The sequence below is a fragment of the Ictidomys tridecemlineatus genome, chromosome 12 (assembly GCF_052094955.1).
Source record: "Ictidomys tridecemlineatus isolate mIctTri1 chromosome 12, mIctTri1.hap1, whole genome shotgun sequence".
NCBI lineage: Eukaryota > Metazoa > Chordata > Mammalia > Rodentia > Sciuridae > Ictidomys > Ictidomys tridecemlineatus.
This window is the reverse complement of record NC_135488.1, coordinates 100530868-100546175: the sequence shown is the minus strand read 5'-3', so window position 1 is coordinate 100546175 and position 15308 is coordinate 100530868. Positions and strand designations below refer to the sequence as shown.

The 15308-nt window shown below is 46.1% G+C and overlaps 2 protein-coding genes across 5 annotated transcripts; both read right to left on the bottom strand.

Moving 5' to 3' along the window:
• Positions 1–5: 5 nt before the first annotated feature.
• Ucn (urocortin) lies at positions 6–2051 on the bottom strand. The gene is made up of 2 exons (XM_040271501.2): positions 813–2051; positions 6–556 (listed from the first exon to the last, which is right to left on the bottom strand). Exon 2 carries the CDS (start codon positions 541–543, stop codon positions 163–165), a length of 381 nt encoding a protein of 126 aa, XP_040127435.2. The 5' UTR covers positions 544–556; positions 813–2051; the 3' UTR covers positions 6–162.
• Positions 2052–2622: 571 nt separating this feature from the next.
• On the bottom strand, positions 2623–15171 carry Mpv17 (mitochondrial inner membrane protein MPV17). 4 transcript variants are annotated; one of them, XR_002483657.3, is made up of 9 exons: positions 12609–15171; positions 12046–12120; positions 5151–5266; positions 4827–4919; positions 4647–4742; positions 4410–4442; positions 4107–4159; positions 3749–3932; positions 2623–2915 (listed from the first exon to the last, which is right to left on the bottom strand). XR_002483657.3 is itself a non-coding variant. In XM_005322529.5 (8 exons), exons 2-8 carry the CDS (start codon positions 12113–12115, stop codon positions 2846–2848), a joined length of 531 nt encoding a protein of 176 aa, XP_005322586.2. In that variant the 5' UTR covers positions 12116–12120; positions 12609–15171; the 3' UTR covers positions 2623–2845. The 4 variants fall into 4 exon arrangements, 2 of the variants coding, with proteins under 2 accessions (XP_005322586.2, XP_040127433.2); XR_013429157.1 differs by lacking the exon at positions 4410–4442; XM_005322529.5 differs by lacking the exon at positions 3749–3932.
• Positions 15172–15308: the final 137 nt, after the last annotated feature.

Below are 15308 nucleotides of genomic sequence, written 5' to 3'. Positions count from 1 at the left end.
CAAAGGCTCTTAAGCACTTTTATTAAAAAATAGACAAGCAGAGGTGCTCAGAGCGTCTCTGGGCCACTCTGCATGGCGGGACTGGGTTAGTTCCGGTCGCGCACCTTTCAGCCTCGGGGTGGGGGAAGGGGTCAAGGTTTTCGCAGTCCGGGACTGGGCGGATCACTTGCCCACAGAGTCGAGTATGATGCGGTTTTGCTCCGCACGCTCACGCTGACTCTGCGTCCGGGCCAGCTCCAGCAGGGTCCGCAGCAGGTGGAATGTGAGGTCGATGGACAGTGGAGGGTCGTCGCGTCGTGGCCGCTCGCCTGCACGGGATCCCCATCGGGTGAGCCCAGTGCGGCGCGGGAAGCGCTCTGCCAGTAGCAAGAGAAGAGCGCGAGCCCCACCACCCTGGTTCCGCGCCCCGGCGCTCCATCGAAGACTCGGGTCCTGGACCTCGGTCCCAGCTGCCGCCGCCGGGCTCCACTGGCTGCCCCCGGGACGCAGCTGGGCCAGAAGCAGCAGCCCCACCAGCAGTGCCGCGCGTCCCGCTTGCTTCATGGTGCCACCGGCCCTAGACACACGGGTTGCGCAGGGTGAGGTGCGCCTGGGACAGCCGCAGGTGGTGTGACCCTTATCAGCGCATGCCCAGCATCACCGCCAGGACCCTCCAGCTTCTGCCCAGTGCCCCAAGTCTGCCTCCCAGCCCCAGCCGCTGCGCCAATCCAGTTCCACCCCTCTCTCCCTTCTTCCCCGCCTCCCGGAGGGCCGCGGTTGGTGGGCTGAGTCTTGGTGCTCAGGGAATCTAGACGGCCGCTCCCTTCACTCACAGGTTATCGGAGAGTGTCTGCCTGATGCAAGACGGAGCTCCAGTCTCTGTCCCTCGGGCTGGACTGAGGGCTCCTTGGGGAGCACAGGGTCTGTCCCGGGACTGCCGCCAGCCTTATATAGCGCTAGGACAGCTCCGACTGACGTCAGCCAAGAACATGAACTGATTGTAGAAGCAATGACAGCAACTTTGAGTCCAGAGGTTTCGAGCCCCCAGAGCGGTACATTTCTTGACATTTGACTTAGTGTCCCTAGGGCTAGCACTGGAAGCAGCATTAGAATTGGAAGAGAAGCCGGCTCCCGAAGTCTGGGCCATGAAGATTGCTCTACGACCCGAGTCCTTCTCCCTGTCTAGAACAGACTAGAGCTGGTCGCCACATCACACTAACCTGGTTCCTGGCCTCTGGCACACAGAAGGGAGGTGGGACCATGGCGCTGTCTATGGTGCTGACCCTGTCTTTAGATGCGAAGAACTGGCAAGAAGCCTGGGGGAGAACTCTGGGATGCTCAGATCCAGTCCCTAGCCCATTATCAGGTTGTAGACTGGGGGAATCCAGAACCTGTGCTGGCACTCAGCCAACACTATAGGCAGCCCGCCACAACTTAAGTATCCCCAGACTCTTGACCTTATTACAGCCCTGGAATCTAAATTCTACAGCTGTCTGAGCACCAAATATGAGGATTTCTGGCTGGGCCATTTGTTTCTGAGTTTCTTCAAAGTGGAAGTTTAACAAATACCAGTTTTTCTTCCAGAAATCATAATAGCAGTATTATGCCTTTGCCCCTGTAGTTAAGATCAGTAGGCAGGAAATAAGAAAATTGGGTTCAAGTTTTTATTCTGCCACTCTTAGACAGGTTACCTCACTTCCACAGACCTTATCGTCTGCATTTGTAAATGAAGACTTGGAGGATATAGGCTTCTTTCCATCAATAGCTATTTTTATAGTTTTCTCCTGGGTCTTACTCCGGACCTCTGCACGTTCCAGATTATGTATTTAAAACATTTACTGAAGCACAATAAAGAGTTTGAAGGGATCCCAAAGAGCACTAGGGTTGGGAAGGGAACAGACATGTAAATGAAAAGTTGGCATGAGTGGGAATAAGACTATGTCATGTGCCATAAACAATGTTTCAGTCAATGACAGACCACATACATAATGGTGACCCTATAAAATTGTAATGAAGTTGGAAACTCCTATCTTACCACCTAGTGACATGGTAACTGTTTTAACATCACAGCACAATGCATTAATCCTATGTTTGTAGTGATGCTGGTGGGAACAAACCTACTGCATCCCCAGTTGCTTTAAAGTATAGCATGTATGACTTATGTGCAGCACATAAAACTTGATAATAATAATAAAGACAATATTACTGGTTTATTTATTTACTCTACTTTATCATTATTTTATGACTCAAAGTTTTTCTTGTTGTTGTCTTTTTGGTACCAGGGATTTAACCCAGGGGTGCTTAACCACTGAATCACATTCCCAGCCCTTTTTATTTTTTGACACATGATTGCTTGCTAAAGTTGGCCTTGAACTCCTGCCTCAGCCTCCTGAGTTGTTGGGATTACAGGAATACACCACAGAACCTGGCTTTTCGTTATTTTAGAGTCTTCTCTAATTTAGGAAAAAAACCTTTATGTGGTGTTAGACGGGTAGCAATCTTCATACACCTCATATTTACCATGTCTCTTCTCTGCATCAAGAGGCCACATCAAGTGACTGATCTATACCACCTAGGTTTGTGTAAGTATACTCAATGATGTTTGCATGACAATGAAATTGCCTAATGATAGTTCTCAGAACGTACTGTTGATAAGCATTGCATGAATGTATTATAAAGGGCTAGTGATTTTCAGAAGCAGTTTACAGTTTAAAATGAAATGTCCCATTTCAGAGTGCTCATCTCATCAAGTTCTGACCAGCACTTCCAACCCCATGGACATTGATATGCCCATTTTGAGGAGACTGTCTGACAATCCCGGGATCATGGTGAATCACTGCGGGTGGCAATGATGAAGCAAGGCAGGCTAGAACTGATGTGCTTTCCATGACAGGTAGGAGTTCCAAATGACAGCAACACACTGGACAACAGCCAACCTAGGAACAGGAATGCATTGTGAGGAGGGAGACTAAAAAGCACGGAAGGGGGAGAATGGAATAGGATAGGGAGAGTGCAAAGGAAAAGGAGGCAGCATTCTGAGAATTTCCAGATTTGAGTCTTCTTCCTCCAGCCCCTATGGAGGGACTACGTGGCGCAGACCAGAACTAGCTCAGATTCTCATTCTCTCCCAGGGCCCTGAATTCCAGATGAAGGTCTCAACAGTCAAGAACCCAGCAGTTCTTGTCAGGCACAGTCTGTTATTCATAACCTGTCCAGGCCCCTTCAAAATACATTTATCTGTCCATCTTGTACCAACTGAGGAGATTCCACCTTCCAAAAAATTTGCTACCTGTGTATAAAATAGAACCTTTTCTTGTTTGCTTTTTGTAGTGCCAGGGATCAAACCCTTGTGCACACTAGCCAAATGCTCTACTACTAAGCTATATCACCAGCCTTTTAAATTTTTTTATTTTGAGACAGGGTCTTTTTAAGTTGCCCAGGCTGGCCTCAAGCTTGCAACCCTCCTGCCTCAGCCTTCCCAGTCACTAGGACCTTCTTTATTTTAACTTGACTTTGCTCTAGTTTCAAAGACTGCTGCAAAGGACACTTATGTTTAGGAATTGGTTTGTAAGTAGGTATTCCTTTAACTATGCTATTCATGAAAAATTTGACCATGTCTTCTCGGAAGAGTTTCAGAGTTTTTCTGTTTCCAAGATACCTCACCTGCAAGCATTTTTAACAACTCATTTTGAGTTCCACACTATTTTTTATTATCTCTCAGCAATGACCTTTATTATTAAAGCAAAATAATGCTTTGCAGTAAACTAACCTGACAAAGCCTTTAGGTCTACCTTTCTGTCTAACCTAGGATGCAGCACCCCAGTGAGGCACTGTCTCTGCAGATATGCCATCAAAGGTGGAGAGCTCAGGTGGGATGGAGACAAGAGTTGTAGAAGCAGGATCCTCCATAGCGAGATGATAGAAGGTCAGTGGGGGACATTCTGGAACAGTTTCTGTAAAGGGCCAAAGGTTATGAATAAAATGCTTGGAAGTCTGAAGAGTTATGACCAGAGCAAAGTATACTGGTGGAGGTCTAAAGGAGGTGAAGGTTGAAATGAGAATCATTTTTTTTCTAATTGTTGGTAACATGGATCTTCCCTGAAGGGTGGGGTGGGGGTCTGTCATACCTGTAATGCAGGGGGACTAGGTAGAAGTTGGCTAACTGCACAGCAGGCCAGAGCTACAAAAAGAGAAGGCAAAAGTTGAATGGCTCCCTCCCCGACGGGACTTCCAGACTCACTGCCTCACCTGGCCCTGCCCTGACTGCTGCACACAAGAAAAGACTGGAAGTTATTGTTTCTCTGAGCATAGGGCCTGAAGGGGGAATGAATAATCCCAAGGGAAGGATTCCTATGCCAGGAGAACCCCAATCCCAGGGAATTTCTGGACTTAAGGGAGCAGGAAAACAGACAGAAGGGGTCAGTTCTTACATAGTAGTTGGTAAGGAGGGCATCAGGATAATCCTGAGGAGACAAAGAAGGAACAAATTCACACTTGCACCTCTAAGTGGCTGCCCCCCCCACCCCGCATCATGAATATCATATACAAACTTCTGTCCCAAGAGTACACCTCTAACACCTCTAGCCCCACACTGCCTTCCTCTCCTGGCTCTCCCTGCCTCCACGTTTTCCTGGAGTTGCCAGCCTACTAGCCACAGACTCACTTACCCTCCGTAATTTGGCCCAATTATCCTGGGCTGACAGTCCATTGAGTGTCCCCATCAATGGGAGGAAGCAGCCTAAAAAACACGGGGCAAACGCCCCCTAGGGAAGAGAAATTAAAGCTCTGTGAGTTACCCCATGTCCTAACCCAGCTTGGCCTTCCAAACACCCTTTTCCTTCACTCACCTGATCCAACAACATCTTCTTTAGCGCATCCACCTTGGTGGTGCCAGGGATGAGCCGGTCCAACACCTTGTACCAGCCTCCTAGTACAGGGGCCTGGAAGTCAACCCCAGTTGGGGCCGCAGGATGCAGTGAAGGGGCACTTGATTTTTATGCCACAATGTTCTTCCCCCAAGTATCAGAAACCAAATCTCAGGGGAAGCATACACTGAGACACTATGAGGGCTGCAGGATGACCTAGGTGTGACAGGCCAAGGGAAACTACAGGATGGCAAAGAACTAGACCTCTAGTGAGTTCAGTGCAGCCTTGCTGTGGGCAGAACTTACCACAAAGCCACAGCCCAGGGACACCATGGTTAGGGTTCGGCCTGTCTGGTGTTCCTGCAGACCCCGCCTCTCCACCAGCTGCTGTGAGATAATGTCACCTAGACCCATCAGGGACCCTGTGCAGGGTACACAGATGTTGTCAGGATAGCTCCAAAAATTTAAGTCCGCTGACAGAATGAGGCTCTGGCACTCTGAGCCCCAGGACTTCATTCTGGGCAAATGACTAGCCCCACCTGCTACCACAAAACCACCTGTTTTTCAAGGATGGTGACACCTCATGTATATCCTGAGTAGGCCAGAACCCAAGAACTCTGCACTGAGAGGTAAAGGGAGGTCAAGTCAGGAAATAGCAGATAGAAGAAAGAGAATTTAAGGTCCTAGGACTGAAAATCATAGACAGAATTAAAAGGGCCTACTAGATCATTTCTTTTCCTTTCTTTCTCTTTTGGTACCAGGGATTGAACTCAAGGGCACTTAACCACTGAGCCACATCCCTAGTCCTTTTTTTAAAAAATATTTTTTAGTTGTAGATGGACACAATACCTTTATTTTGTTCATTTATTTTTATGTGGTGCTGAGGATCAAACTCAGTGCCTTGCACGTGCGAGGCAAGTGCTCTACCGCTGAGCCACAACCTCAGCTCTGTATCCCTAGTCCTTTTTATTTTTATTTTGAGACAGGATCTCACTGGGTTGCTTACAGTCTCATTAAGTTGCTGAGGCTGGCTTTGAACCTCTGATCCTCCTGTCTCAGCTTCCTGAGTCACTGGGATTACAGGAATGTACTACCACGTCCAGCCTAAAAGATCATTTAATCCAAACTCCTTATTTTATTTAATACTTATCATTTGCTAAATTTAAACTGAGTTAAAATAACATTAATTTATTGTGTAAAGTTATTTTCATCTATATTTTTTATTTTAAAGTAAGTATTAGCAAAATGCAACATGGGAATATAAAATAAAAGCCATCCACCTCATGGTCACCTAATAAAACCCATCTGATCCCAAATCCATTATTTTAGAGGTAAAGAATCAAAGGTCTACAATCTCAAATAACCTGTAACTGAAGAGGCAAGCCAGAAAGAGGAGGCTTGACTCCTAGACATATGTTCTTTCTAGGACACTGTACTACAAATAGATCATGTATAGAATAATAAAGAACCCTGTTTCTTTCTCCCTCTGCCCAATGCAAGACTTAGCCCACAGCTTTCACCTTGGTCTTGGGATCTCTATTTGCAGAACACAGCAAGGATAACTCTTTTCTAAGACATTAGTGCTCAAATGGTCCTGGGTGGGAAAATGATTGAACTGAAAGAGTTCCCGACAAGAAAGAGTCCTGGCCACCTTAGCACTGTCAAATCCAGACTTCCCCATTCGTACCCTCAGACTGAGTTGGCAATGGGTATTAGAGCCATTTCTCCCCAGGCCTCTGCTTCTGCTTCCCCCTTAATTATACAGACACTCAGATCCATGCAGCCCCAGTGAGACATCCACACTCAAAAACCAAGACAGAATCATCATTGTTTACAGAGCCCCCATCAGTTATGATGGTTTCTAGCAAACACACACTTATAGGGGCCGCTTGGGATTGACCATCTGATCTCCAGCTTGCCCAACTCTCTCACTGAGTAATGAAAGTCCCCTCCAGCCACAAAGCCACCACTGTCTCTATGCCCTCAATTAGCACTGGGCAAACACATCCTGCAACCCTGTTCCTTGGCCTGGAACTGGCTCTGACGTCTATGCTGGCTGCGTGCTCAAGGCACTGCTCTTCTCTACCACCCTCTGCACAGCCCTGCCCTAGCAGCCTGGTCAGAGGCAATAGGGGAAAGCTGGGGGCTAGGGCTGGGGACAGGCATCCCTAGATAATCTGGGCTGCTGACCCCTGAATAGCTCTGGTCCCCAAGGTACAAACTATTTCAGATCAAGGTACCCCTGAAACTTTCAGTCATTCTTCCCAGAATACTGGTAGACATAACCTCCTCAAGGGAAAGTACAAAATCCTAGACACTTTTGTTTTCTTATTCCTCACCATACTTAACAGAATCCCTGGCAATTGTACAGAAATAAATAAAGGAAAAACGTCAAAAGCATGATCCCAAACAACAGGACTGCTCTGGGAAAAGGCATGAAGAATGTTGGAATCAAGGTGTAAAAACCACAGGGAAGTGAGGGCTTGCTCCCTGCTCTCAAGTAGTTAGCATTTAATTCACTATGTCTTCCCCCAATGTGGGGGCACTGGCTGTGCTCCCAGGAAGGACAGGGAGCTTCTGCAGCCATGCATAAAAGAAGAAGTGACCTTGGGAAGACCAAAGGCACTTCTTCAATGAAGGCCCTAACAGTCTGACAGTGTACTTTGGCCAGATGGTTACAGATAACAATGAATGCTCACATAAATCTCACAAAAGGTCTGGAGGTAGATGGTCACACATCCAACTAAGATGTGTGACTCAGTAAGGAGCAGAATTGGGACAAATCCAGGCCAGGAGAGCAAGAAGGCCAGCATTCCAAGTAGAAGCTGAGACAGGCTTGGAGGTCAATGGGCAGCCATGGGCTCCTGTGGCTGCTCCTCTGCATTGGTTTCTGTCCAAGCAAGGTCCCAAAGAGTTTACATATAAGAAATGCTTCCTAAACGAATGTATTTCCTGTTCTTACTCTCCAGTATTCAGCACCTTTGTTCCCTGTCACCTTGTGGGGAGGGCAGGCAGCAATGCTCCTGGGGAAAAAAAAATAGTTAAAGAGAGGTATATATTTCTACTCTTCATGACTTGCTGACAGTCATCTGACAAGCTAAAGGCAGAGTTGGAATGAAAGTCCAAGTTCCTGAGCCCATAATCATGGAAGCCCACAGCCATTGAGAAATATGGATTCTAGGCCCCAAACTGTGCACATCAAGCCCGAGGGACTACCAAGCGTCATGGCAACAACAGGAATGAGTAGGCACTATGGCTGTACAGCCCCTGCCAGGTCTTTCAAATAGAACAGCACCCAGAAATTCATCCTCTGCCCACAGATGATCAGGGACTTGGACCTACCTACGCAACTCTAGGGTAGTCTAAGGCTTTGGTCCAAACAAAGAGAAAGACCTACATTTATGGCTCAAGTGACCCTTTGAGCAGGAAGGAGTCAGATATTCAGATTCCTCATTTCATGCTTCCCAACCCAAAGCCCAAACAGACCCCAAAACCCCAGGCTCTGGGAGACCTGAGACATATTTTGCTAGTTTTGAGCTTCTATGATCTGGCTCCCTGATCCTTGGTCTTGGGATTTGGGACTAGAGGGCTGCAGGCACATAATGCCCAGAGCCCTGATGGGGCAGGGCAAGGGGCTGCTGGGCCGTGATGCCCAAATGCCAGAGCTGGGCACAGAGCCCAGCCTACAGATGCTGGTGCAGGTGTGACATCATGCCCTTGGGTAAGTGCCAGTTCTCATGCCGTCACTCCCTGCTAGAACCAGGGGAAGGAGGTAGGAGAGCCTATCTCTGGGCATAGATCTACTTGGACCCATCCCCTGCCTATTAGTAAAAAAGTCCCAACTTCCACACCTTCTTCCAAGGTATATTTTGTTCTTCCACTGGCTTTTGTGTGGAATCCTATGTACAAGAAAATAAAGCACTAATGGAAGATGAGAAGACAGAGGGACAGGAAGTAGCTTTTTGGAGTGAGAGAAAGTGTGCCCTCAAGCACAGGAGGCTAGGTTGGCAGATAGACACTACTGGCAGGGGGCCAGCAGTACTGCCTACTCAAAAGCTTCCTTAACTACCTCCCTGGCTGGGGTAGGGACTTGACCCTGGGTAGGACAGAGTACATCCTCTGGAATGGGTCTGAGGGCTCTCTTCACACCTGGCCTTAGCCCATCCTTCTGCTGGAAAACAAGACAAAGTGGATGGTTCTGATGCTTGCCAGATGTCTAAGCTCAGACCAGCTGGGACAGCACTCAGCATCCGAAGGACCCCATAGTCTCAAGTGCAGGGCAGTGCAGTAGGTAGTACTCTAGGTTCTAATGACAGCCCTACAGTGACCATATAAGACCTCAGCACATGTCACTCCCTACTCTTGCCTTAATTTCCTCTTCTGTAATATTGTGGGTAGGAATGGTCTTTAAGGCCTGTTGAGCTCTCACATCCTGGCTTAAGTCAGACTTCAGGGAAACCAGGGTCTACAGGAGCTCAGATGCTCTCATAGTAGTACTAGGGTGGCCGAAGATGAACAGAACTGGGCCCCAGGCCCACTGGAGACTGGAAGGGCCCTCAAGAAAGGAAGGGATAAGGCTGACTCAGACTCTACAGAATATGCAGCCAACCTTTCCCTAGGCTGCCCTGTTCCTGTCTCTGGCTTGGCCAAAACTGGTGTATTAGACACTTCCGTTGAACTATTTCAGATCTTGGCTCACTTATCTCTTGGTCCAGCCATTACTGTAGTACAACCTAACAGACCCTTGCTTTGGGCCCATGCCATACCTGGGGACTCACTGTTAATGTCTTCAGTGATTATGCTTGTGTAACCTGGTAGTGGAAGGGGAGCTAACACTTCCTAAGGTGACACTTTGGCCAATGTGAGATTGGAGCTAGGGAATGAAGTTTTCTTCTTTTCTCCAAAAATGACTATTCATCCAGACAGTCCTAAGAAGCATTTCAAAGAGGTTCTTAGTTCCAAGAGATTGAGCCACAGTGAACAGAATAGTGGACAATTTAACCATATATCCTTATTCTGGTTCTCCCTCTTTTCCTCTGTGGGATTACTTCCTACTCCCTAACAAAGTACCTGCACATAAGTTTTCTGCTCTGCTTTTTGGAAAACCAAGGCTAACCTACTATTCATGAACAGATTTATGGCAACTGGGACAAACTCAACCCACTATAAAAAGAAAGGCTTGTTGTGCTTGGGTTGACTCATAGAAAGGGTCAAACCCCTTGAGCCTTGAAGTCTGTTGTGGATTTTTAAAAGAATTTCCACATTGATAATCCTTACACTAACCCCGTGAAGTCCTAAATCCCTTAAGAAAAAGAAAAAAAATAACTCTGTGTTAAGAGCTAACTTTAAATAGATCAACTCAAGTTCTAAATGAGGAAACTGAGGCCCAGTGAAGTTTATTGGCTTGTGCTGATTAAAGCAGTTATAAAGTACTATGGTTCTGATTTTCATATCTTGGTCTTTTTAACTCCAATTCTGAAATCTGTTTTCCAGTGTGATGAGCTAGTCCATGGGACCTTAGGAACTAATTGTGCTGGGGTCCAAAAATGGCTCAGTGAGCTAAACCATCTTCATTTATAATTTGGTCCCAATATACCTAGCAGCAGTGATAGACTGAAAGTTTGGGGAAATTTAAGAAAAGTGCTAGGAATCTTCAGATTGTTTCAGGAATGAGTTGTCAGCATAGATTCAGGAAGATTGAGGGTGTGAAGCCAAAGGACTCTAATATCAAAAGACCAGACCCTTGTTCCACCACATTTTTGCCTTTGGGACCCTTTTCAGCTTTAGCTCCTGTCCTTGTCAGCTGCAAATTCACTGGGTATGGAAACACAAAGGCTATCATTCCTTCTCTCTCTATTCTTGATGACCACAAGGGGGAATCTTCTATCTGGCAGTTATGGGCCCTGAGGGAATTTGAGGCTGGGCAAAGGGCCCAGCGTGTCAGTTCCCATCACAGCCACACAATCCAGCATGAGTCACCACACACGCAGCCAGGTGAGTCATGCAGGCTGATGGACACTCTGAGGACAGGACAAGAGGTCTTTGGGCACAGGAGGCTGAAGAGAGGCCCAAGGAGAGGCAAAAGAGTCCATCCATCTCTTGGTCAGTCACACAGAGAAGTTGCAAATTTTTATTTGAGTAATCTTAGCTTTCAGTAGTGCCCTATCCCTTCTAAAACTCTTTCTTCTCAGAATCCCACAGTCCTCACATAGGCAAGGCCTCATCTTACCCGGATCACTCTTTGCACTGCCTGATAATTTTCCCTTCTAAAGCTTATCTCTGAGTTATCTCCTTGCATTAGCTAATCTGCAGAAAGAAGATAGTAACAAATGTAGGGATATCCTTGGGTTACCTTCATGAAGTTGCTATCTAATCACTGGATTAGAGTAAAAAATCCTTGGTTAGAAAGGTGTTTGGGGATATACACATAGGTAATAAACAGTAAGAAAAGCAAAAGAATGATATAAACAAAACTCAGAGTTCTCATGGAATATGTGAATTAGGGAGAGTGCCACAGGAGATGCCAAAGCTGAGTACTGATACAGGAGTGATCAGTTTTAGCACAATGTAAACTTCAAATGTATATATTTATTCTGGCACATATTTCACAATAAAAATGCTAAGAAAAATAAACTGGAGTCTTGATATCAGCACTTACTGGGTATGTAATCTAATCTGGAGTCAAGTAATTCTAACTCTGAGCTTTGTGGAGCCCCTGTGGTATGATGCATATGAAAGTGCTATGCATTCTATAAAATGTTAAAGGAGGGGCTGGGATTGTGGCTCAGCTGTAGAGAGCTTGCCTAGCAAGTGGGAGGCCTTGGGTTCGATCCTCAGCACCACATAAAAATAAATAAATAAAATAAAGATATTGTGTCCAGTTACAACCAAAAAATAAATATTAAAAAAAAATTTAAAAAATGTTAAAGTGAGTGTTTTAGTTTTCCAAGCGGGTTTTCCTGTAGCAATGCTTTTATCCTTGAGACCAACTGCTCAGCTTTTTGAGAACTTTCGTATCCTACTTTACAGGTAAGCCAATTATACATAACCCGTTAGAATAGCTTTGGGGACAGAACAGATTGAGATGAGAGTCAACACTTCCGGGAGGCTAAACAGAAGCAGGAAATAAGGGCAATACCTTGGAACGCACCCTTCTCCCTAATCAGCCTGCTCTGTTCCCACTTGGTTCCCAGACACTCACCAGCCGTCAGGACCTGGACTTTCCACGGGTGAGCAGCCAGGGCCCTTTGGTACGCCCGCCAGAGTGCCATGCCTTCTGTCAAGTCAAGAGGAAAGGGTCACTCCCACTGCCCTACCCACGATGAGAAAGACACCTGACATTTCCTTCGCACCCACTCCCTCTTTCCACTTCTGATACATCGGGAAAGGGCAGAGGCTTCCGGAGGGATGATTCCTGACAGTGTCGCCTTAGACAAGTGGAGAAGAGGCAGACTGTGCAGCTATGGACACCTAGTGGCAGCCAGCCCTAGTTCTGAAATAGGGCTGGGTGGGTGTCTGCAGCCCCAGCCGAAACACTCAGAACAGGCTTTTTCCAGCTTTCACTTTGAGCCAGAGTCCTCCGAAAAGGAAACCCGACAGACTCCAGATTCAGACTTAATTGAATTTGCCCGCATTTCTCCCGGGTGCAATTCCAACTGAAAACAGGACCCATCGTTGCCTGGGCCTGGAATGGTCACGTGCTCTATGGGGCACTGCAGGTGCGCAGCGCTGGGAACCAGCGACTGTAGATCACCAGCCACTCACCTGAACCCTAGCTCTGCGCGCCGCAGGGCCTCCCGCGTGACCTGAGACGGCAACTTCCGCCGCAAGCACCGCCCCTTCCGCTTGGCGTCCTGTGAGCCCTTGCAGCAGGCGCAGGACTGGAATGTCACCGGGCCACGGAATCCCATGGAGAGCATCTCTGCTGGGTCACCCACTCTGTGAGCAACCCCCTCCGGGGGACAGCGCCGAGCGTTAGCATGGGGTTCGCCAGCCATTCTGCCCACGAGGTTCGGCCTCTGCCTCGTCTCTCAAGCCCCGGCTTCTATGGGGTCTAGAGGGACCCCACTTTACCGCCCACAGGGCTTCCGCAGAGCTGGCCAAGGTCCTGACGTCCTTCCTAAATCTCAGGAGTGGTATTTTGGAAACAAGTATAGTTCAGTGCGAACGTGCGTTATTTTTTGTCTCTAGATTCCTCATTAGCCTAGCTCCTGAGTGGGGAGAACTAGAACTTGTTCAGATTTGTCGTCTTCATAACTAGTTGAGTGTTTTGATCACAAAGTCCCTTTTGGAAATGCTGCGTAAGGATGACTTCCATGGAAAGCACGGGAATTACAGAACTTCTGGAATGAATTTAGGTACTAACACGCCTTGATCTTTACTAGACTTGCACTTCAGTTTCATCATCTGTAAGAATGATGGGGTTACACTGTTTTTCAAACTGGGATCCTCAGTTCTAGGGGATGTTTGTGGAATGGGGGATGGGAAGAAGATTATCACTAGATTCTTCTACCTAAAATGTTTTGTTCTTCAAAATATATACTTCTGGAAAGTTATTTTTAACAAAGGGATTCATGACTATTTGGAAACCAATAGGGAAGGTGATCTTTTAATTCCCTTCCAGCTCTAACATTCTAAGATTTTGTGAAAGTAGTGTAGAATTCTTCCTAGGGTGGTGGGAATTTCTACAGTATGCCTGGCAGGGAATTCAGCAGGCTGTGCCTTTGCTTATCTCCAGGTAGCTCACATTTCAGGAGGCAGACTTGCAAACTCTCTACCTGCCTACCTCCAGGCCCGGTTTACTCAATTCCTATGATTAAAGCGGGGAATCCTCTCTCAAACACTGGAGAAACAGAGTAAGGATGCAAGAAAACTCAATGTTACAAACATTTGACTAAAAGTTTCCTATATACAAAACACCATGGTAGATTGAGCTTACACTAGCAAATTTAATAGGAGACTAAATATGGTAGTTTGGGAAGTTATATTCTCAAGTCAGACTGAGTCAAAATCTCAGCACAAGTACTTTGTAGTTACATGTCTTGTTCAGATTGCTTAACCTCAGAAACTAATTTTTAAGTAAAACAGCAATACCAGACTGGGGTTGTAGCTCAGTAGTAGAGCACTTAGCTAGCATGTGTGAAGCACTGGATTTGACCCTCAGCACCACATAATAAAGCCATTAAAAACAAAAACAACAACAAAAACAAACAACAACAACAAAACAGCAATACCTACCTTACAGGACAGAAATATGCCAAGTACCCAAAATATGAGTGCTTAACATTTATCTTTTTTCCTCCTTTCTTGGAAACACATGGGAAGAATGTTTTTGTTTTTTTTTTAAAGGCAAACTCCTTAGTGAGGGTGAAATTTCAATTTTTTTTTTTTTCCAAGCCGTACTGGGGATTGAACCCAGGGCCTTGCACATTGCTTAACTCTTGCTCCACCCCCAGAGGTACACCCCTGAGCCAGGATCTTGAAGGATGAATAGATTAAGTTAGAGACAGAAATGACAGTACTAGAGAAGGCAATAATGTGAACAAAAACACGAAGATAGAAAGGTGCAGGAATGGAGTATAAACTATATATATTGAAAGGATAGGTTAGAAGTTAAGTGGCCTGGAGACAGTATTTATGGGAAAGAAAAAGATCAAGACCTGAAAGCATCATTCTTATTTTCTTTTGGAGGTTAAGATTAGGGCTGACCCTCAACAGCAGGAGCAACTATGGCTGGCACCAACCTACAACCTAACTATACATATCACCAGGTCCACACATTTTCTATTACTGGAAATAGAAAAGGGGCTGCTGAATAGCATCAAGAGGTTGCTCTGTAGAGCAAAGCTTCTCTTAGTGCAAGGCACTTTCCTGTCAGCTCAAAAAGCAAAACTGGTACAACTTGAGTTGGGTTACAATAGGATGGTGCACACTTGGTGCCTCTGCACTGATGTGAGTTATGATTCCTTGGCTGCTAAGGAACCTGGGTTTTCTGTTTTTCTTTTGTATAGGACAGGGACTGAATTACTCACTTGATTGCCTTCTTCAAGGTTTTCTGATATATGATAAATTGACTAAATTAAACAGGAAGAAATTTGTTCCCAGATATATGACCAGTTTGGAGCATCAGAGGTCTTTGTTTCAGGCAGACACTAAGCTCTACTCCCTCCAACAGGCTTCCCCCTCCCCATTCCTTTAGGTCATCTAACTACTTCCCTCCAAACCACAGCCATTATTCCTATGCATCTTAAGTCTATGGTTTTCCTATTCTACCTTGCAGGGATCAATTTGTGCTTAGGAGGCAATATCATAGTCACTAGAAGTCTACAGTATCCCACAAGAGGACTCAATATCAAGATAATACATTACTGTACTTATTATATTCTAAACACTTCCTATACGTAAAGTTTAAATAAACGTTTTTAATAAGTCAACAATGTGACCATATCATGAAGGATCAAGAAT

Coding starts and splice junctions, on each gene's coding strand:
- Ucn (XM_040271501.2), bottom strand. CDS start 543: ATGAAGCAAGCGGGACGCGCGGCACTGCTGGTGGGGCTGCTGCTTCTG.
- Mpv17 (XM_005322529.5), bottom strand. CDS start 12,115: ATGGCACTCTGGCGGGCGTACCAAAGGGCCCTGGCTGCTCACCCGTGG. Junction 5,267..12,045: donor AGTCCAGGTCCTGACGGCTG/GTGAGTGTCTGG, acceptor TACCCTGCACAG/GGTCCCTGATGGGTCTAGGT. Junction 4,743..4,826: donor AGAAGATGTTGTTGGATCAG/GTGAGTGAAGGA, acceptor TCTCTTCCCTAG/GGGGCGTTTGCCCCGTGTTT.